Raw genomic sequence first — 22,533 nt, 5'->3', positions numbered from 1 at the left:
TTCGGGGCCAACCTTATATAACAAAAATCATGGTCAACCAGGGCCGACTTGGTGTCACTGCCTGGTGCCATTCATTATTTTCTTTCATTTTGATTCTGTTTAATAACAAGAACAATTAAAAGAAATGAAAATGAAAATTTTCAAACTTAAAAAGGAAACGTTTATAATAGTTACATGGGTAGTTACCCAATGTGAAATGTTTTAATAGTTACATGGATAGCTACCCCATGTGAAATGTTTTAATAGTTACATGGATAGCTACCCCATGTGACTGTATCACTAACTTCAATCGCTCCATATTTTGTTTACACCACCCAAAAAACAAAAAAAAAAATCGTTCCACATTTCGTTATTAAATTTCACTTTTCTTTCTTTTAAATTTCCCTTGCAACCAAACATAGCCTTCAGCATCAAAAACTTTAATAGTTTGCATCTTTTCATCTGTGAATCTAATTTTCATGAATCAAGTATCCACTTGACTTCATTTTGTATAAAACAATAACCAACCCCTTTAAATATTGGTTTCTAATGATAAAACATAACTAATTGTGATTTTTTTTTTTACCAATTTCAACCATTTTGATTGGCCAGTCCCACCAGGGTATTTTGGTCAATGGGGACAAGTCCTTAAATGCAAACTTTTTCTTTTCTTTTCTTTTTTCTTGAACAAATTACTCTAGACTTGAAAGATAAAAGACTAATAGTGGATCATAACATTTTGTTCAACAAAATCCCCATCCATTTAAAATAATGAAACACAAACAAGGGTTGTATATTGTATCGTTCCCTAAATCATAGCAAAGACAAGTATTGGTTTCAAACTGGTGATAAAATGCAAGGATGAGACTTGTAACAAGAATTGGTGACCATTCTGTACAACAATTACTGGCTTTAGCTTGCCCCAAAGAAACATGCTTCAATAACATGTTTTCTGAGAAATGGGGTGCTCCCTATTCCCTATTAGAGCCAGCAAGCACTAGGGTAGAATCTTAAAACATTAAAGATTCCCCAACAGGATGCTCCAAATAACTCCAATACGTGGCCCGGCCCCATTGAATTACTTTCATTGCACTTCTTGGAAGCTAGTGTTGCAACTTGCAAGTTGGCAGGCATAAAAAACCTGCTCAAGCAAGTTTCAGATAAACCCTAAGCAAGTCACCTTACCAAAAGAACCATCTCTTCGTGCTGCCTGAACTTCCAACCGGCTCTTCCTTTTTCCTATTCTCAATTCCATTTTTCAATGATTCTAGCCTTTTCCTGCAAATAATCAACCACATAGTGAATAAAGACCTCAGTCAGAATATTAATTATTTCTGGAAACAAGTGCTAATTCTAACAGAAAATTTAAGATCAAGTTTTAAGAGAGGTTACAATATGATCAGATTTCTTACAAAATAAAAACTGATTTTGGTTAAAGAACTCCTGAAGAGTAAAGTATGATAATGAAACTGACCATTAAAAAAAAAAAACCTACATGTCACCTCAGGTAACACACACACAACTGGGAAAGATATCCAAACCATTCAACCCACAATCTCTCCTAGCAGATCTCCAAGGCCAAATAATCCCATTAAATGGTACAAAGTAGGGATGGAAAGCAAGTAGGGAAAAAAGAGCTACAACAATCCTCTAAGGGGATGGATGTGATAATTGGAATTGAAACGGTCTAGAGTTTAAAAAAGCATATGGAGCCCGGCCCCTACCATGATTGCATTGTGTATGTTTGATGGAAGTGGGGCAGTTCGGCTTGAGCAATTTCATAACCAAGGAGGGGCTGTGTTTAGCTAAACTTCACCCCAACGCACCTCATGATTGCCATCCCTAGTCCAAATTTCCACTAGATCGACCTTTCCCCAGACACGGCTTTATGACAGAAAATGATATATTCAATGGGTGGTTCCTTAACACCATTATTTTCATCACCTTAGGTAAGCTAGGCACCTTTGTTCTCAGTGGAAGTTTAACTCCTGTGACAATGAGCTAGGGGTAGGGTGAATACGTGTGTGTCGGCCCTTACTCCATTGGGGATCTTTCTCTACTTACAATAAAGATTGTGTTGGGGGAAATGAAATGAAATGAATGTATTTAATGTGAAATGCTTAGGTTATGAAGATACAACTGAAATCATCTTTATGTTATCATAAACCATGAGAGTCTGACAAAAGAAGTAGAGGGAATACTTGGCGTCTTCAAGGCGACCATGCAAACTCCATCTCTGACGAAATCCTTCCATGCCTTCCATTCCGCTTGCAAGAACTAAGCGCCTACAAAATTAAGATTGGATATGGGGATCTGATGAGAATCTGGAAAATGGACTAGTAACCCCACATCATACCAAATGAGTTGATGTGCAAATTCCACTCATTCTCTAAATTAAACAATATTTTTATTCATTGGATGTCCAGAAAGCTATACCTTATGGGAGATGGTATAATGAGAGGTGGATGAAGTAGAATGAACAACCATATTTAAAACAATTCGCAGAATAAGAGACAAATAAACTTTCCCCATAAACGAGTAAAACAGTGAAAGCGTATGGGGGAATGGTCTTTTATTTTATTTTTTATTTATTTATTTATTTTTTATTTTTTTTGAGATGGGGGAATGATCTTTAAATGTAGCTTACAAAAGTCATGTTGCCATGCAAAACGCTACAGTAAAACCCCATATGCTAATAAGAGGGATATCCAAGTCAAGGCTAGAAATTTGGGATAAGTAATACTCCCTCTCTCCTCTCTGATGGGAGCTGATTAGATAATCAGATATGTAATCCACACAAAAGGACCACCTTGCAGAAGGATGCAAAATGCAAGTGATATCCACTCTGAAAATATAACTCTACCTGACGTCTACTGTTTAAAAAAAAAAAAAAGGCTAGTTAAAGCAACCTAGGGTTCTGAAATACTAATTAGGTCATTATGGTTCCACCAAAGTGATAAAAATCTCAAATCAAAGCAGTTGCAATTTCATAAATTATTCAGTAGAGTTCAGGGCCCCTTTGGTATGGTAACAGGAACTGGGACCAAATGGTAACAAAAATTTGAAGGGAAGGGCCTTTTCTGGAATTTAAAACTATAATAAGATAAAACTAGGAAAAAATTCTGTAAGACGGGACTTTTCTGAAGTACTAAAACAAAACAAGACTAAATTATATCAGAATTTAGGAAGACCTTTCGGGATCATAAGAATATGTCCTAGTTTGAGAATATTAACAAGTCTTCTTCTCCATGATAAAACAAAGCTAAAATTAGAAAGGAACTAGAAGTCTAAGACACAATTAGGAGAAAATCCGTAACTCTTAAACCAGAGCTTGGCTGAAGCTGAAACTCTGGTCGAGTAGGATTCCTGATGGGTCCCAACTATGGCTGAAATCTCATGGTAAGATATTGCAGGTGGGTCCCAACTATGGCTTAAATATCATGGAAAGATACCCAATATATGCTAGTGTGATAGGCCTGCAATAGACTGCAGCCAGAACAGAGCAGGATGTTAAGTCGGGTATAAAACAGGAAAACTCTAGATAGGTTTTAATCTATTTATCCCCGATCAAATTATATTTCCTAGATACACAATTGTCCATCTGAATAGTTAGAAGAGAATATAATTGAAAAAACAAAGGCAACTAAATTAAATTTCAAACACAGCAGCACCTATAAAAAACAATTCTATTCATTCAATCTCAAATTACAAAGTAACCCTGAACAAAAATTCTCTAAATACCCCTATTGAGTTGAAATCCAGGTTTGGGCTTGGTTCTTCTCGTTTTGGGCTTCCAAACTTGTCATCCGGTCCAACCAAACATATATTACTGCATTAACTCTCCCGCTCTTGAAAGAACTCGATTGCATCAAGTTAGGTCGCAAATCCAAATGCCCTTGTAGTGATCTCAACTAAGGGTGGCAATCGAACGGATCGAGCAGGTTTAGGTCAGGATTAACCGGGCTTCCCTTCTTTATGACCTTGCACTGTGACTGGCCCGTTTAAGTAATCAGGCCTCATATGCTATAGTGCATGGTCCCATTTATAAACGGCCGGTCGGGTTCCGGTCTTTATATTATATTATGTATAGGGTTTCTTAAATTAAAAATGTGAGCGGTGTGTGCATGTAGCATTATAATATATTTAGAATGTATTATATTATAACTTATGTTACAATGCATATATATTATAATAATATGTACAACTAACAAAGTAAAAGCAATATATATATATATATATATAACATACTATAATCAGGGTTGGGCTGGGCCTAGGCCTCAACTCAGGCCCGACCCAACCCTTACCCGCCCTCAGGGTTAGAAAACTTAGACCAAGCCATGTTCGGGCTCAGGGCGGGTTTGGGTTGTCAGGGCCAAATATACAGCCCTATGGGCTATAATCAGGGGTTTAAAGTGCCAGGCTTAGAAATCAAGCTCTAAGTCGGCTCTAAACAGGCATCAAATATGTTGGGCTAAGACAGGCTATTAATTAGTCAATCCTGGTCCGGAGCCCATTGGGTCGCACCCATGCTCCGAGAACGACCGATTGTAATTGGGCCAGGCTTGGAATTGACACCCCTAATCTCAACACTGAGGTGACACGCATATTAGGAAAGATGGTCGGACTGCAACTCCCTTTGAAAGAGCAGAATAACTTGACTCATAGATAGAGGAGGAAACTATAGCCATTGGGGCCTACCCTTCAACGTATGAGGCAACATCAGATGTTTGTCCTTCTTGTTTCACCTTAGTGGTATTAAATGCACCATCATAGAAGATACTAGCCTACGTTGCCACGGTCATCCCAAGAGAAAGTCATAATGTGCCACAGGACCAACTAGGCAAGGCACATGGTAGTGAAGTGGCCCAAACTATAAAATTACTCAAATTGCATTAGCCTATTCTCTAGCAATAAGTCCAAAACCTTGCACATGGACTGTCTTGAAGAATTTCTTCCACCAGCGGTCAAGTGTTCAAACTAGATCGACTAAGATGAGGTTGGATACTCCGTGTCAACAAGTGTATAAACTGTCGTAAAATTCAAATATACCATTTGTCTGATAGATGGAGCGCTCACTACTAGTCTATTGGAGAAAGAGGTATGACTAGCTGAGTGAGCTTCTATCCTGTCTCATCAAGACTATAATCAGGCTCATTTGGATCAAGGCAGGTTCACAAATCTCCACATCATCCTTGTCGTCCATCTTTGCCAACTACCTCTCAACTATCACAGAATGGGTCTTGTAGGGACATTTGTTGCCGAAGTGAATCAGAACTCTGCTGTGGTGATTCAACAGCGCCTGTTGTAGTGATTCCAGTCTAGGCCATGGGTACTGACTCCCAACTCCCAAGTCATATCCTCTTTCTTTTCCATCTACTTTATCTTTCTAGGTCGCTGAAGTACAGTTCCTACAGCTGTTCATTCTCTAACCTGAGTATTGACTGATTGTTATTCTGAAGTTTCTGGTTCTGCTGTCAATTATCAGTTATGGATTTATCCTTTCTCTACTATGATCCAGCCATTGGATGGGCTTGATATTCTGATATAATATTCCCCTAAATATTCTAAGCCTTCAACAAGATTTGGGTTTAGATCCGACCTTTGGTTGTTGGGTTGGTTGTTGGGTTAACAACATTCTCCAATTCTGATTATCTAATTCTGTTATAAGTTTCCTTGATTGTGCAGGATTCTATAAGATTTCCGAATCAGACCCTCTAATCATCCTGAGATTTTTATATATTATTCTCTTATATAAGAACTATATTTGACCAAAATTTCAATCAAATTTGAGCTTTTAATTCTGTGCTATTGAATTTTCCTTAGATCTGGTATTCTGGTTTCTAAACTTTGTCACTGCAAATCTGGAAAAAAGTCCTTGGCATTCTAAACCCTCTCTTTAGGCTGAAAAAACTAAATTACTTAAATTTCTCTCCTATCGTTAGCTAGCTTTCATGTAAAATAAAAAAATACAAAATAACCCTAAGAAAAAAGATAAATTCCCTAAATACCCCTATTGAACCAAAATCCAAGTTTCGACCCGGTTATTCTTGACCTAGCCTTCCACACTGGGTCATGCCAGTCCAACCAAGCATATATTACTGCATCGCTTCTACCACTACACAAGCATTTCCCTTCTATGATTAGAGAAAATAAATTTAAGTAACAAAGCACAAAGAGAGGAGAGAGAGAAATGCATGCACAGGAAATCACAAAGGCACCAATAAGCCAGCGAAACAGACTGGTCGATGCCCGCCATCTTTTCACCGTACAAGTGAATGATATCAGAGGGTTTGAACAGTACGTTTTTTAAGAAAAAGATCATTGGAAATATATGCAGGAAAAAAAGTAACAATAGGATCAAAGTCGACCATCACAATAATTTCGAATTTGTTGTCTTTCTAAGACAATGTAAAACAATAAAGACCACAGAGGTTATAAGCATCCCAGAGTTGAATTCAGCCGTTTAAGATCTGAAAGGGCACATCATATAGTGACCACAACACTTGTCAGTGGGCCTCACAATTAAAACACTGATAGAGAAATCTTAAGAACTACCCATGCATTAAAGTTTTTAAATACCTCTCTAATGATGTAACCTCAGATTGAAGTTGCACGGCCCTATCTTTAGCTTCATCCAAGGGCATTGACACCCCTAATTTGTGTTCACTATCTTGAAGGCGTTGCCTCAGCTCCTTATCCTATAACTCAGAATTCAAAAAAACAGAGCAGATGGCACTGACATGAGACGCCAACAAAGTAAAGCAGAAAAGAGAAAGAAAATATAGACAACCATCTCACCCGTCTTTCAGCACACTGTCTGTACAAAGCAATCTCATCTTGACAGAATGGTTCAATGTCATTGATTTGCAAACCTATAGCATAATCAAATGATCACTTCTCCAATAAAATGAATTGTTTTATAGGAGAAAGAAGAGGATTCAGAAGCCAGATGGTAATACAACTACTGCAGATGCATCATAATCCAAATGTTAATTGGATTTTATTACCACAATCAATCCAAACTTTTGAATTCTTTCATATCATTATTCATTAGAACTCGTGCAATAATTTTTAAGAACCGCAATAAATGACTTGTAGTAGGAAAGCAATTGCAATAAACGACTGGTAAGAAAGCAATCTGCAGGTTAATTTTTCAGTGGCAGCTTGACTCTAAACACCTTAAGTTAATCATACAAATGATTTTCCATCTATAGAATGAACTTATGCTCCCCTTGTCTGCACCTTAGTTTGTTTGTATCTTAATAATTGTCACCATTAAGACTATCTGGCAGTATTGTTTGTTACAAAAGATAAGGCGGCAATTTTAGCAACCAGGTACCAATCGAAGTAACACTTACATAGAAATAAATTCCTCAAAATTCCATCGCATAAATCAACTCCTTCCAGGACATGAGATGCAATTTCAGGAGGGATGAGAGGTGATGGTGGCCCCATCATTAGGTCATCACCTACCAGGATGGTTTCCTCCATCGTAGGCTCAGAATCAACTGATGACAGAAAAAATATACTATTTAATCAAGTAATCACGAGGAAAATTATTTTGATCCAATTGATATAAGAATATCACACATCAGAATACAATGAAATACTCCGAAACATAGGGAAATTTAATCATCAGGTAATGAGATGAAAGTTCAAAAATTTTCTGCTAGGATATTAACCGTATACGAAAGAAAACCTTAAAAAGAGAGAGAGAGAGAGAGAGAAAGAAGTAAGTTCTTCTTTATACAAAGTATAACCTGTTTAATGTATCAACAATTCCAATCCAAGGTCCCCCCAAGAGGCATAAAAAAAATCATTTAACACCCATTCATGGCAATACGGGTACAGACCTGTGTATACAAATGCAGGTGATTGGACACTCAAATATCTTGGAAAACTTGCTAGTTTCTTCCCTTCCATAATGCCATAACACCAGAAAAGGAAGGAGAGACCAAATAGTGTTTCCCACCACCGAGGATGCTTCTTATAAAGTAGACAAAGCCTTACGAGGTCAGTCAAACCACCATACACATGATAAACTTTACTACTGAAACAGCTTCTTTGGTTTAATGTACAATGGTGAATGAGATTCAATGGTGAGAATTTCATCCAGTAAAGTAGTCAACTGTCCACTCTGTTTCCAGGTTCAAGAATGGATGTGTCGAGAAAATACCACTACACCCGAAACTTTACAATAGGGGAAATGGCCAAAATGTGTCAAAAAAAAAGGTGGTAGGGTTAATTTTCTTGTTCTTAGCAGTCACATTTGATCATTTTACTACTGGGTGTCACACATATCCCATACTGACACCAGTGTCATTCTAACCATAGTAATCTGAAAGTACATGAGATGTCCAGGTAACGAAGCCTGTCCAACTGGATGTCACTACTCTGGGAAGGATGGATATGCCACTAATGATCCTTTCCTTTCCTCTAATTTACTAGCAAAATAAAATATAACACATCCATGGAAGCAATATTATTACTCTAAACAAATACGAATTTTACAAGAAACAAAAATAAAAAATTTAAAATAAAAATGTAATCTAATTCTGTCGTATGAACAAAATACTTGAACACCAAAGTTGAACAACTTAATTCTTATTACAAGTTTACAACTAAATAAGAAAGAGATTTGGATAAAGTATAATTCTAACTACTAAAAAAAGATTCAACATTATCATAAATATAATTTTAAGTATAAAAGACATAAAAATCTATGTTTATATGGGGTTAGAAAAGGGAGAGAATGAAACAGTTTCTTAATGGAAAGAATCAAATAACTTTCTTAATTCTTAATATACACGGTAGGGAAGTTCCAATAGGCATCAAGGCCAATTGAGATTTAGATAAATGTTAGGATCTATGCGATATTTTTATTAACATTGGTCTCTGAATACGAAAAGATTAATGGATGCCCCACCTGTTCTTTTTTATAATTAATCGCTTGAAGGTAACATGGTACTATTTTCTGCCACATGGCAGGTTAATTGGGGCCCAAATTCTACTAGGAAGTATGGCCCACCCTCACCAGCTCGTCAATTTCAGGCCTAAATGAACCATTCCACATTTCCACATGTCAAAATCAAGTGGAAAAAGTGATTAATAACCACTCATGGTTGGTAGATTCTATGCAACCTTAAAAAAGATAATTTTGCAATAGATTGTGGCCATCCAATTCTGGTACAATGCCCTAGACCTAAACAAGAAGAGCTAAAAAAAAAAAATCAGAAAAGTCCTAAACAGGGTCAGAAAACTACAGCTCCAACAACCTCACAATTGGTAATCATCCCCAATCACCAAACGAGATCTCAGAATCCCTTGTCTAGCCAACTCATCATTCAGCGCATTGGCTGACCTATGAATTAATGTAGGACTAATTTGACAAACCAAACTAGACCCCATAAAAGTGGCCCAATACACTCCAAACCACATGGACTGAAGGCCCAACACATATACAATCCAACCCTAGGCTTATTCCTAATAAAACAAGCCTAGTTTGGTGAAGAATCTGCATCAGGAATCCACTGAAATGTAACCTCAACCATCAAAATGGCATGGTGAATGCAGCTAATCATATGAGAAAACCTCCAACGGGGATTGTTACCATTTTGAAGCCAACCTATCAAAAATGTTCAATAATCTTCAACCAAAATATTAGTATATTAGTAATATTACTATGGCCACACATTGTGGAATGTACAAGTCGGTACAAAGAAATAGAAGCTCAGCCTTCTAAGAATCTCCCTACTCTTCTATAGGCACTAGCACGATATTAATATTTTCTTCACTATTCTAGCAAAAACTACCTAGGGATTTGGATTCACTAGAGAGCAACCAACAAAGTTCAATTTAACTATGCCAAGCAAAAGGGGAATCCAATCTTAAGTCTGTCAATATTTGGGTTCCTCCCCAAAAGAAGCAACATCCAATCCCTCAACAAACAGCAAAGATGGACATCCCTGAACAAAGAGAAGGCTGCATCCCAATGTGTCACTCTAGTAGACACCCTCGATATCACTGTCATTGACATAGAAATACATCCTTAAAAATTCTGGCATTCCTTTCTTCCCAGCAGATGCTCTTTCACCATTCATGATTCAACTCTATTCAAAGCCATGCTTGTCAACCCCTAATCCATGCATGTCTTTTTTTCACCCCTCCTACCAAATCAGCCTGTCCCAGCTCTTTTAGCTCCTCTAATCTGAATCATATCACTCCTTACCAAAGGATTCAAACATCTTCATCACAGATATCCATGCCACCCAACCAAATTTCTATCTACTTATCATGTATTTTTGGAGCCAACTCCTAAATTACTAACTAAAGTGTCCGATTTTCAAGTTTTATCACTCATTCATCTCAATATCCTTATCTCAACCCATTCACATATTTCTTTACCACCTAACATTCAGCTCCATACATCGGTCTTATAGTTGCCCTACAAATTTTTCGTTCCATTTTAGTGGAATACGTCAATAACACAACACTCCAAAAGCACTCATTTATTTCATTTACCTTGCTCCAAGTTTATGCATATCATGATGAAGTTGCACTTGCATGGCTGAACTGATATGATCCAATCCAGAAACCCAGACCGAGAAGAACCAAGTCCAAACTTGAATTTTAGTTCAGAGCAGGGTTTGAAGTATCACTCTGTATCGTATCATATCAGTATCGGTGGGTATCAATATGTATCATATTGATACTTGTATCAGTATCTTTAAAAGGTATGAAAGGTTTAAAGTATCGATCCATATCGTATCGTATCAGTATCTGTGGGTATCGATACGATACTTTAAACCTTGTTTAGGAGGGAAATTTAGAAGATATTACTTTCAAGTTTTGTTTCAGAACACGAATAGCAGTTTATTTTGAAGTCTATATATGCTGTAGCCATCAATCAAATGAGTGGATTTGAATATTAAATAAAGTTTTATGGTTTTATATGCTAACGTCACACTAGTACAGTTAGCTGATTGCTTCTCTCTCCTTTCCCTCATTTTCGTTGCTGTGTTTCTGTTTCATGCTTGAAATACAAGTGTGAATCTTCCTTCCTCCTCTTTTCTATTTTCCTCTGTTCTTCCTTTTCCTTTGTCTTCGTTTCTTCTTCTTTCTAGTTTAGGCGGTACCCTTGTTTTTTGAACCAGTGTCAGACTACTATCTTCAGTCATAGATTCTCTATTAGTTCATCATTTGATCTGAAATTTGGTAAACATCACTTTGTTTCCATTCACTGTTGACCGGATATAGAAGGGTGCCCTATTTTCTGGTTTCTCCGCAACCAATCCATCACACCATCTATAACCCTATTCAAATAATATTTTCTGGCTGGGTATTTGTTCAAAACTCGTAGGCCATCCTGTTGCTGAAGTTTCAGATCTATTGGAGACTAGAGAAGCTACAGATCTCTCTCTGGTAGAGGATCAGAGCTGGCTTCTCTTCAGTCGTGAGGTTGAAATTATTGATATTTCCACACAAGGGCAGAATCCTAATTATTATTTGCATTAAAGTCCTTCCCGAGTTTTATTCTGTTTTATCCCCAGTTTTCCTCTGAAATTCAGAATAATCCTAACAAGTTCTGAAATTTACAGTTTTGGTCACTGTTCTTTTTTACCATACCCAAAGGTGTCCTGGAGTGTTCTGAATATTTACAAAATTGCCACTGCTCCTTTTATTTGAGATTTTTTTTCCACTTTGGCAGGCCCATAGCGATCCAAAATAGGGTTTGTAAGTTGTAACCCGGGATTGCATTGTAACATCTTCCTTTATGCTTCTTTATTTATGACTAAACTTAAGAATATATAATTATTAGCGTATCTCCCTTTCATGAATTCTCACCAGTCACCACCCGCTTTTAGTTCTATTTTTACAACAGTTACACTCCAATTTTTTTGCTTATAACCATCTTATACTAAAACCTTTTGATTCCAGAATGTTCCTCTATAATTGTCCAATACATTGTGAGCCATCCAATTGCAGTAGGATCTTAAATTTGACATTACCAATATAAGCTGTCCTCTTCCCATTCAATGGTTCATATTCTGCCACTTAACATGCCATATGGCAGAAAATAGGGGACTTCAGTTGCCTTTGCCAAGAACTTCCTTATTGCCTAAGTTTAATATGAAAACAATTTTCTAAATAATAATAAGAAGAAAAAAAAATCATCTCTATGTGAGATTAACAGAAGCTCCCCCTCCCTCGCCGCCCCACCTCTCAAAAAAAAAAAAGAAGAAGAAGAAGCAGAAGACAGAAAGAACCAGGAAATTCAAAGCCACTTTTGGAAAGAGCAATAATTACAGAAAAATCAGCATCCAACAAATGTTCACAAGTTAGCACCATGGTGCCATATTACTGTTATAAAAGGTGATAATATCCAACATACCATCCATGATTGCTTGCACTCCTCCGATTAACCGTAGAATTTTGGAAGAATACAAGAGCTTAGAATGTGTTACACAAAGACTGAAACCTGCAGGCATTAGAAACTGTAATTAGGGTACTTGCTTCTACTGAGGATGGGAAAAGAAAAAGGCTCCAAACCTCAAGAGTTAATTAGGCCCTAATAATACCATTTATGAAAGAAAAGTATAATGTAATTAGTCTTCATGAAAATCAAAATATATAGGAGTTGATTGGATTTAATACAATTTATGAAGTAAGGGAAGGGAAAGAAGGCTCCAAGACTGAAGACCTACTTAAGACCTGATAGTATTATTGGTGCAATCCCAAGTTCCAAAAAACCTGGTTTTCTTAAGGGTCCTTGATAGTTATATAGAAGGGATACAATGGTGATTAGTAAATAAAGAGTAGGGGTAAACTTGGAATCAAAAGTAATTAAAGGGCATAAGGGAATTAGGGATAAAGGGGAGGGGTAAATAGGTATTTAGCACTAAGCATTAGGATATAAAGAAAGGGGGAAGGTTGTCTCCTACCTCAAATTCGAACGACCTGCACCTGGCAGAAACTAAACAACCCAAGCAAATCTCCTATGTAGCTACCCAAACTTCAAAAATTAAGAGAATAAAATATAAAAAAATATTACATAGAAATAAATCTCTGCCAAAAGAGAATGCAACTACAAAGATATCCCCATTTGAAGCTAATTAACCCCTCCCAACCCTTCTTGGACCAAAAGGCTGGATTGTGCCGGTTGCGTCGTGGCTTAGGTCTCCAAAGTGGGTCATTCCGGTCCAACCATCCTACCACAACTGCATCTAAAGAAAAAGAGCATACCCGGTGCACAAGGCTTCCATATGTGCGAGGTCCGGGGGTTCGAGAACTACACAACTGCATCAATTATTTATGAATAAAAGTTGCAAATTTAAATCGTCTGCAGTATAAGAAAATCAGAACATAGAGAATTCGATAGGTTGTAATATTATTTATGAAGTTATAGAACAATACTCATTGTCATATATTCATTGTGATTAGTAACTTCAACATTTCTTTTTCCAGTGTTTTTTGGGTTCGATAGCTTCATTACCAGTGATGTAGACAAGCCACTTGGGCTTATTTTATTGCAAATAAGCCTTGGGTTGTGTTATGTATGTGTTGGGCCTTTGATCCTATGGGTTTTCTTTGAAATGGGCCACTTTAATGGGCCTAAAATATGGGTAGAAGGTAAAAAAACGGGATTTAATTCATTAGTTTAGTTAGTTGCTATATAATTCAATAAAGGCTCATTAGGCCATTGGTCGGTTGTAAAGTCCTATATGGACTAGTAGTTAGTTAGTTCTACTCCATGTTGGAGTCATAAAGTTAAGTCCTAGTCCTATTTTGAATTCCTAGTTAGTAGGAGTGTCTAGTCCTATTGGGAAACTAGCTCCTAGTTGTAGTAGGAGTGTCTAGTCCCATTGAGAAACTAGCTCCTAAGTAGTTTGATTGTTATTCTGCCCTCTATAAATAGAGGAGCCTATGTACTCATAATTGGAGATTTGAATGAATGAATTATTGAGTGATTACTCTTTAGCCAAAAAAACTGTTATTGAGATGTGAGATGCCTAAACCTTTGAGGGGTGTGATACCCAAAACCTGAGGAGTGAGATACCCATTCCTTTATTCTCTTTCACCCTTCTCAACCCTCCATCGATCCTTCTTTTTCTATTTTTATTTTCTGTTTATTGTTCTTAGAAGTTCAAACCTGTTAAAGCATACAAAATCAGAATCAGCCAGCCAAAGAGTTCTTGTTCTCGAAGCCAATCAACCCTCATTGCTACCTAAGTTTGAGATCTGATCTACAGATCCTTTGGAGGACTGGTTCTATACTCTAAGAAGATCAATCGATCCTCTCTTGAAGGTTATCTGAAGAAGACAAGTTGATGTTCCTGCAGAATTCTTCATATTCTCTCTCTTAGGTCTGAAAATCAAGAAAGTGTATAACTCCATAACCAGCCGTCAGAAGCCCTTCATATTTGGGGGTTTTTGTGCCCTCCCTAGGGACTATCTACACCCAAAAGTACAGCTCAATCGAACTCCCACAGACCTGGCCGCACCTTTCTCTCTCCAGCTCTATAGAAGGTCTTTCTCTCTCCTATCGGGTTGGGTTTTGGGCTGGTTTTGCTCCTATATGGGTATTGTATCCTTGGGGGTTTATTTAATGGTATTATTTCTTTGTTTCTTGCTCATATTTGTATTGTTTGGGGTTACAAACTGCGGAGTTAGTTACTTGTAATCTACTCCTGCATTAACCAGCTTTCTCTTCTTGTGGATCACTTCCTATTCATCTTCTGAGTTTCTCTTTGTCATCTTGTCTACATGATTGGATCCAGTGACTACTCAATTTTGGTGGGCCATAGCAACATAAACAACATAGAAATATATTTTGATTTTATAGCTCCCTATATATTTATCCTGATGATGCAATTCTTGACTGATATGTTGAATAATGCTGCTGGATCCCTATTTATTTATCCTGGTCATAGTTTTTAAGGCGCTGGTAAGGCGAGCTGATACGGTCTAGAGATGATAAGGCAGTGCTCCGCCTTACATGAAGTGGCGCCTTATGGGTTTTTTTTTTTTTTTTTTTTTAAACACATTTTAAAATTACTTAATGAAAATTCCAAATATAGATTTTTTATTGGTAGGTGTATGATTTTGTTAACACTTTGAGATGCATGGGATCAGCTTTATTCCACCAAAAATAACCAAAACAAACAAAACAAAAACACGATTCACAAACAGGGTTTGGATTTTGTCAAGGGTTTTAAGAAAGGGCTTTGAGAAGAAATCAAAGAACAACGTAGAACCACTGATCTAGGCGACCATTTTGCTCCGGTAGCGGTGAGTTAGCTCCGGCAGCTGTGAGCTTCATTCTTCTTTGACAGGAATAGGAATATAGTAGATGACCTTAAGGCCTAGGCACTCATTTTGGCATCATAGAGGTAAGTATAATAAATACTTGTATTTGTTATGTCTTCTTTTCTTTATATTTATAATTTTGTTTCCTAATTATGTATATATATTATATGGTAATATGTTATGATGATTGATAATTGATGATTGAATATTGATGATTGATGAATATGAACTTAGTTTATTCACTTTATTGATTTGTTTTCTTGATGAATATCTTACATTGGTATGAATATGAACCTTTAATATTTATTTAACATATGAGTAATAAGATTCAACTAGGATTTGAGCCAAATAGATTGGTTTTATAAAAAAATTACACAGGAACGCTTTAGTCAATAAGACAACGCTTTATGCCCGCCTTATCGCTAAGGCGCTCCGAAAGGCCCTCAAACGCCTCCGTCGCCTTACCGCCTTAAAAACTATGATCCTGGTGAAGCAATTCCTGACCGATAATGCTGCTGGATCTGGCTCAATTACTTCTCCCTCGAACAGTATGGATAATGTAGAGGTAAAATCTGATTTGAACTAATAACAGATTGTCGATAGCAGTTCAATAACAGGTTAGCAACTGTAATAAACAATCCCAATAATGAAATCCAAACCCTGATATTGATATCAGTCACAATAGCACAGATATAACCAAACAGCAACTTGATTATGAAATGAATTTTGAGTTAGCTTTGGCTATCCCTGTGAGAAACAGATTGGGTGAAAGACCTAACCTGAGATAGGTTATTTTCTCTCTTCTATCTTCCCTTGTCAATCAATCTCTTGTGTGGTGGAATTACTGCTAGTTTGATCATCAACTGATTGAATATATTGTTGTTGAGATCTGCTGTGGACTGGGTTGATCAATTGGAGGTAGTTGCTAAAGAATCTGATCAAAGCTTACATTCCAGAACCTGCAATCTGATTTTTCTGAGGAGATTGTTCATGCAACAAGAAGTTAATCGAAGTCTTTAGTCTTTTGTCTGGTTTGACTGATCTTCCACCCTATATCAGATCCCTAACATCAGGTCTAGTCTTCCATTACCATGCTTGGAAGGTGACCTCTTCATACTTGCAAGTAAAGATATTCAATCAACAAATTCCATTGCAAATATTATTTTTGGTGTGCAGAATTGGCTGGTCTACAAATTAATCACAGGAAGTCCAACATCTCTTTGGTACATTGTCCATCCAACTAGTAGGAACAGATTGCCGGTTTACTTGGGATGCCTATAGAGAGTTCCCAGTAAGATATCTTGGTATGCCACTGATTTCCACTCAACCTTATAAGTCGCATACAGATAGGTATCTAAAATGTACCATAGGAAGAAGAACTTGAAGCATTCTTGAAACTCTTTGCAAGTGGCGGTGGAGTATATTGCTCACCACATGGTGTAAGCTTAACTCCAGAGTCATGCATCCAAGAAACAGAGATTTCTTCAAGCATCCTTGATGTGAAGACAATCACAAGATTCGCAATGGTCAATCGACTTGTTGACAATAACATGTTTGGTGTGAGTAGGTTTGATGGATTCTTGATAAAGAATAAGAGAGAAGGGTATTGAAGAAGAGGGCTCATCGCATCTCTAAACCGGGAGGAATAGGAGCCAGGAATCAGACTGAATCCGAGACGAGATAGATTGATGGCCTCAGATAGATTAGCTTGGATTGAGCTGTCCATCCCCATCAATTGAGTACTAATGCCCTCAGCAAATATGGAGCCAACCCAGCTCCCGTCCTGAACCAACAAAGAGATAAGCACTAAGAGACATAACATGTTAGGAGAGAGAGACCTAAATGGTAAAGCTAACCGAAAAAAAAAAAAAGCACACCCAAAAACAAATCGCCAATGCACCCCTAGCCAAGGAGGTATGTCTCTGTAACCAACACACCTTAACACAATTGTTTTGGAGGTCATGGTTTAACGGGGAAAAACAAAAACGGGAGATCAGACTCAAAGGCCCCCACTTTTTGTCTTGCAATTCCTTAATCCTTGCCTTTGCTTTTTATTTCACATATATCATTTTGCACAGTTCAAGTTCCAACGAATACTATCAAAAGTTGAAGCTCCTGAAGTTGATTTGCATTTTGTAGTGCCATAAAATCATGGAGGACAAGAACAAAGTTGGGTTGCTTTTGATATAAAAATAAATAAATAAATTCCATCTCATTTCTAGGCATAACAATCGCTATTTGGTTTATTTATTTATTTTGGTTTGCAATAGTAGAGGCCAAGTGCGTTGCACGTACGAACAGTGTTCAACACCTATCCCACTCTGCAATTTACACAAAGGGGCATTTTTTGGAAGTTGAAGAGATAGGTGTTGAGCACTGGCCGTACGTACAACGAAACCAAACTCCAACAACATAACCTCAAGAGAGAGGAAGAGGAATGGGGGATAAAAGTGAGATGGCAAAAATTCTATTATGAAGGTGAGGATATTTTGTCCAGTGAAAGTATACCAAATAATCAATGAGAGTTTGTACTTATGTATATATATATATAATACTATTACACAAAGTATGAACTACCTAATTATTTGGTATAATTTTTTATTGGACAAACATACCCTCTTTAAAATTGAATTTTTACTCTTACTCTCTCCCCTCACATGTCTCTCTCCAATTGTCCTAAACGTCAACTTACCTCCTTAGGCTACAGGTGCAAGGGGCAATTCATATTCATGAGTGTCCAAAATTTTCTTCATTTCTTTCTCTCCCTCATCCTCTCCCTCTCTCTTCCATCACTCTCTCACATCTCTGCCATATCTTTCTCTCCCTCCCACCCTCCCTCTGATGTAGATAAGTCACTTGGGCTTTTTTTATTGCAAATAAGCCTTGGGTTGTGTTATATATGTGTTGGGCCTTTGATCCCATGGGTTTTCTTTGAAATTGGCCACTTTAATGAGCTTAAATATGGGTAGAAGGTAGAAAAACGAGATTTAATTCATTAGTTTAGTTAATTTCTATTTAATTCAATAAAGCCCCATTAGGCCAGTGGTCGGTTGTAAAGTCCTATATGGACTATTAGTTAGTTAGTCCTACTCCATGTTAGAGTCATAAAGTCAAGTCCTAGTCCTATTTTGAATTCCTAGTTAGTAGGAGTGTCTAGTCCTATTGGGAAACTAGCTCCTAGTTGTAGTAGGAGTGTCTAGTCCTATTAAGAAACTAGCTCCTAGAAGTAGTTTGATTGCTATTTTGACCTCTATAAATAGAGGAGCCTATGTACTCATAATTGGAGATTTGAATGAATGAATTATTGAGTGCTTACTCTTTAGCCAAAAAAACTGTTATTGAGATGTGAGATGCCTAAACCTTTGAGGGGTGTGATACCCAAAACCTGAGGGGTGAGATACCCATTCCTTTATTCTCTTTCACCCTTCTCAACCCTCCATCGATCCTTCTTTTTCTATTTTTATTTTCTGTTTATTGTTATTAGAAGTTCAGACCTGTTAAAGCATACAAAATCAGAATCAACCAGCCAAAGAGTTCTTGTTCTTGAAGCCAATCGACCCTCATTGCTGCCCAAGTTTGAGATCTGATTTGCAGATCCTTTGGAGTACTAGTTCTATACTCTAAGAAGATCAATTGATCCTCTCCTAAAGGTTATCTGAAGAAGACAAGTTGTTGTTCCTGCAGAATTCTTCACATTCTCTCTCCTAGGTCTGAAAATCAAGAAAGCGCATAATTCCATAACCAGCCGTCAGAAGCTCTTCATATTTGGGGGTTTTTGTAACCTCCCTAGAGACTATCTACACCCAAAAGTACAGCTCAATCGGACTCCACAGACTTGGCCGCACCTTTCTCTCTACAGCTCTATAGAAGGTCTTTCTCTCTCCTATCAAGTTGGGTTTTGGGCTGGTTTTGCTCCTATATGGGTATTGTATCCTTGGAGGTTTATTTGATGGTATTATTTCTTTGTTTCTTGCTCATATTTGTATTGTTTGGGGTTATAAACTGCAGAGTTAGTTACTTGTAATCAACTCCTGCATTACCCTCCGTCATCTGTCCTCTCTCTTCTTAAGCTGCAAATCCATGTGTAATATTCTGATGTATAATTAATGGCAAGGCTGGAGCTTTGATGACTAACTTCAGACTTGAGAGTCGTTAAAACAAGTGAGGAAGGTGTCTCGATCATTGTAGTAGATGTCTATTACCATATTCAGGAAAGCCCATCACTTAATTAAAACCCGCAGTCGTAATCCAAAGGTCTCTCTCTCTCTCTCTCTCTCTCTCTCTCTCTCTCTCTCTCTCTCTGTTAGTCCTATCGACCATGTTGCTCCCTAACATAGTTATCACAACATCAAGGCAACCCCAAGGCGATGGAGGGGGCATGGATGCTTCATTCTCTAAATTAATGACTAGTTTGCAGAAAAATAATTGAACATCTAATTGAAAAGCCAAGGCTACAGGCTTCTTTTGTTGTTTGTCTGGAGTCAAATTTTTTTTTATAACACCCTTTGCAAAAAGTTAAAAGGTCCATTTTGAATAGTATCTATTAGAACAAACACTAACAAATACGAATAAAAGAAACACTGAGTCACGCAAGACACAGAGATTTAACGAGATTCAAACACTAATGCGGTGTGTTATGTACTCGGGCGAAGAAGATGATTCACTATGTTGGAAAAAAATTACAATGGAGATGTCTCTCAAGAACACCCAAATTGCGGCAAGAAAACTCACCCAGAATCCCTAACACGAAAAAACCCCAAATCTCACACACACACACATATAAACTCCTCCAAGTCAGGTCAATCCATCACAGATCTCAAGGAAAAAAAATCTCATTCGGGTCACCACCAAAAATGTCGGAGCGGTCAATCTTCGAAGCAGGTCAAGAATTCTTGACAAACATAACAGTATCCTTTTGTATATGAAGTCTGAACTCCACTACACTGATCATGTTATCTATTTTTCATAATATATTAGAGTAGTGAATGGGATTTAAAATTTTCCTGATTTAATAGGCCTGATCAGAACATCAACATTGCCAACCTGGGCTTCTTGGATGCCCTTCTCACCAAAAGGATTGAAAAAGCTCCCACCCTGTAGGTTGTGCTACAGTAAAGTAAAACAAGAGTTTCTAGATGTTCTAACTTCTAATGTTGGTTGGTCTATAAAAAGTACAAGGTAATTAAGATTGGAGTTAGAGATGCCAGATCTCATGGCTTGTTGACTCGAGCATCTAAAGACTAAAGGCCCCCACTTAACAGCTGGTTACCATATCTAAAACCCTGTTACTGCCACAGATTATGTTTCAAAAGCGGGTCCTATACTTCAGATTATGTTTCAAAGCCTTATCGCAACTTGAATGGGGTCAGCTACATGGATCCAAGTAAGGACGAACACTCAGATCCATGCAAAAAGGTGAATGGCAGATTATGACTGATTACAATAAGGTGCCAGTTGCCTACCTAACGCATTAGTATAGAACAGCCAAAGTTATATCGACCATCCTACATGCATTACGTCCACTACCAGGACAATCCACCACCCAACCTACTACAATGTAAGAAGGAACAAGCAAAAGAATGATTGACAATAATTGAACCATAAAACATACGAAAATGTCAAAAATCAATTAATAATAGTATTACTGGATGGTAAAGTTGATATGCCAACAAGGTTGGATCAGAAGTTGGTGTCAAAAGTCAAAAATAGTCCTCCCTCCCTCCCTTACTTTCACTTTTCAATGTCATTCAATAATGCAACCATGGTCTCTTCAAAGCCAAGAGAGAGAGCATGCAAGAGACACTATTTATCTCTTCTGCTTACTTCAGTATCACGCATTTAGCAGCACTATAAAGCCTTGGATTTTAATCTAATCAAAGGTTTCAGATTAGAAGGGACTCATTTTTAGATATCCTATCTGCAATTTTGTCAATGACCCCTTTTTCAATTAAAGAATCTATTGAGAATTTCAATCAATTTATAGGTTTGGGAATAAATTTGAGGGCAAGAGTATTCTATGATGTGAGAAAGAATATTGTCACAGTGAAATGTTTGTGCTTACCACAAGAGGCTACCCAAATACCCCTCTTTTTGGATACCACTGCTAAAAAGACAGATGAAGATATGAAAAATAACATTCACACCTCCGCAACTATATTTTTATATTTAGTGCTTATTATATGAGGTGAGGTAGATCCTTAAATATTAAGCAAAATTCTGCATCCAAGGTATGCATCCAAACACTAGTAGCCAGCTCTAACCACAACACAGAGGAAGTCTACTATTAATAATATCCACATTGTTTTGTATTCAAATCACAATGCACAGATACCGCTTCAACCATCTGTCATATGTACGTATAGATCTCACTGTATCTGATCAACCTAATTTATGATCCTATTTTATGATAAAATCATGCAACCAAGCTATTTTATAGGAAAAATTTGTGTCTTACCTTTATCACTTCAAGACTTTCTCTGAGAAACCAAAGCTGGTGCACTAAATTTCAGAAGCCGCTGCATGATCTAAAGAAACAGATTGTTGAGGTTAGTTACTTTCAGGTGTTGCAGTTGTATTATCTTACCTGCCAAATTCCATGGACAAATTGAGGATTCGACTCAGATAAGGAAGGAGTATCTCTTACCTGGGTCAATGCACAGAGGTGAGGGGTTACGGACATCGGCGAGAGAAGGTTTGATTGGAAGGACAGAGGGTAAGGGGTCTGGAGAGAGATGATGAATTGCAGAGAGGAGAGACAAGACAGTGAGGTAGTAGAGAGGGGAATTTCGTGGGAGTGGTATCGTGAGGGAAGGTGGGTAGGGTTCGGTGAGATTGAGAGCGAGAGACTTGAATACACTGTTATCCAACTTCGAATTCGATATATATGAGAAACTGTCCTCGGTTGAGAGAGAGAAATACCTTTTTTTTTTTCTTTTTTTTATTACGGACGTGGGTTCCACGTTTTGTTAACAAATGAAGGTAAGTTGGGTATTTTAGGATGGGTTTGGTTCCGTAAATCCTTAAATAATGATTCAAGAGAGGATGAGGGGTAGGAGTTGATTTTTTTTTTTTTTTTTTTTTTTTTTTTTTTTGAAGAATCAGACACGAAAGTTTAAGTAAGGGAATTGAAGTAAATGTAGGATAAGCATACAAGAATGACTCATTTTTTTTCTTGTAGATTAAGAGAAAATTGCATTGTCACCCCCTGAACTTTGGTTCTTGTTCAACGCCACCCCTTGGACTTTTTGA

The 22,533-nt window shown here is 37.4% G+C and overlaps 1 protein-coding gene across 6 annotated transcripts; it reads right to left on the bottom strand.

Annotated features, from left to right (window-relative positions):
- Window positions 1–716: 716 nt before the first annotated feature.
- LOC122061813 lies at window positions 717–22,170 on the bottom strand. 6 transcript variants are annotated; one of them, XM_042625302.1, is made up of 10 exons: window positions 21,929–22,170; window positions 21,740–21,809; window positions 16,065–17,068; window positions 15,751–15,867; window positions 12,371–12,457; window positions 7,338–7,487; window positions 6,778–6,851; window positions 6,559–6,677; window positions 2,181–2,264; window positions 717–1,257 (listed from the first exon to the last, which is right to left on the bottom strand). In XM_042625302.1, the coding sequence occupies exons 5-10, from the start codon at window positions 12,375–12,377 to the stop codon at window positions 1,161–1,163; spliced, it is 531 nt and encodes a 176-aa protein (XP_042481236.1). In that variant the 5' UTR covers window positions 12,378–12,457; window positions 15,751–15,867; window positions 16,065–17,068; window positions 21,740–21,809; window positions 21,929–22,170; the 3' UTR covers window positions 717–1,160. The 6 variants fall into 6 exon arrangements, with proteins under 6 accessions (XP_042481236.1, XP_042481234.1, XP_042481235.1 ...); XM_042625300.1 differs by lacking the exon at window positions 15,751–15,867; XM_042625301.1 differs by lacking the exon at window positions 15,751–15,867 and having other exon boundaries at window positions 16,065–16,260.
- Window positions 22,171–22,533: the final 363 nt, after the last annotated feature.

This window comes from Macadamia integrifolia, chromosome 14 (assembly GCF_013358625.1).
Source record: "Macadamia integrifolia cultivar HAES 741 chromosome 14, SCU_Mint_v3, whole genome shotgun sequence".
NCBI lineage: Eukaryota > Viridiplantae > Streptophyta > Magnoliopsida > Proteales > Proteaceae > Macadamia > Macadamia integrifolia.
The sequence above is the reverse complement of the archived record's forward strand: the minus strand, read 5'-3'. Positions and strand labels throughout refer to the sequence as shown.

Coding starts and splice junctions, on each gene's coding strand:
- LOC122061813 (XM_042625302.1), bottom strand. Junction 6,678..6,777: donor GACAGTGTGCTGAAAGACGG/GTGAGATGGTTG, acceptor TCTGAGTTATAG/GATAAGGAGCTGAGGCAACG. Junction 2,265..6,558: donor GAGGTTACATCATTAGAGAG/GTATTTAAAAAC, acceptor TTAATTTTGTAG/GCGCTTAGTTCTTGCAAGCG.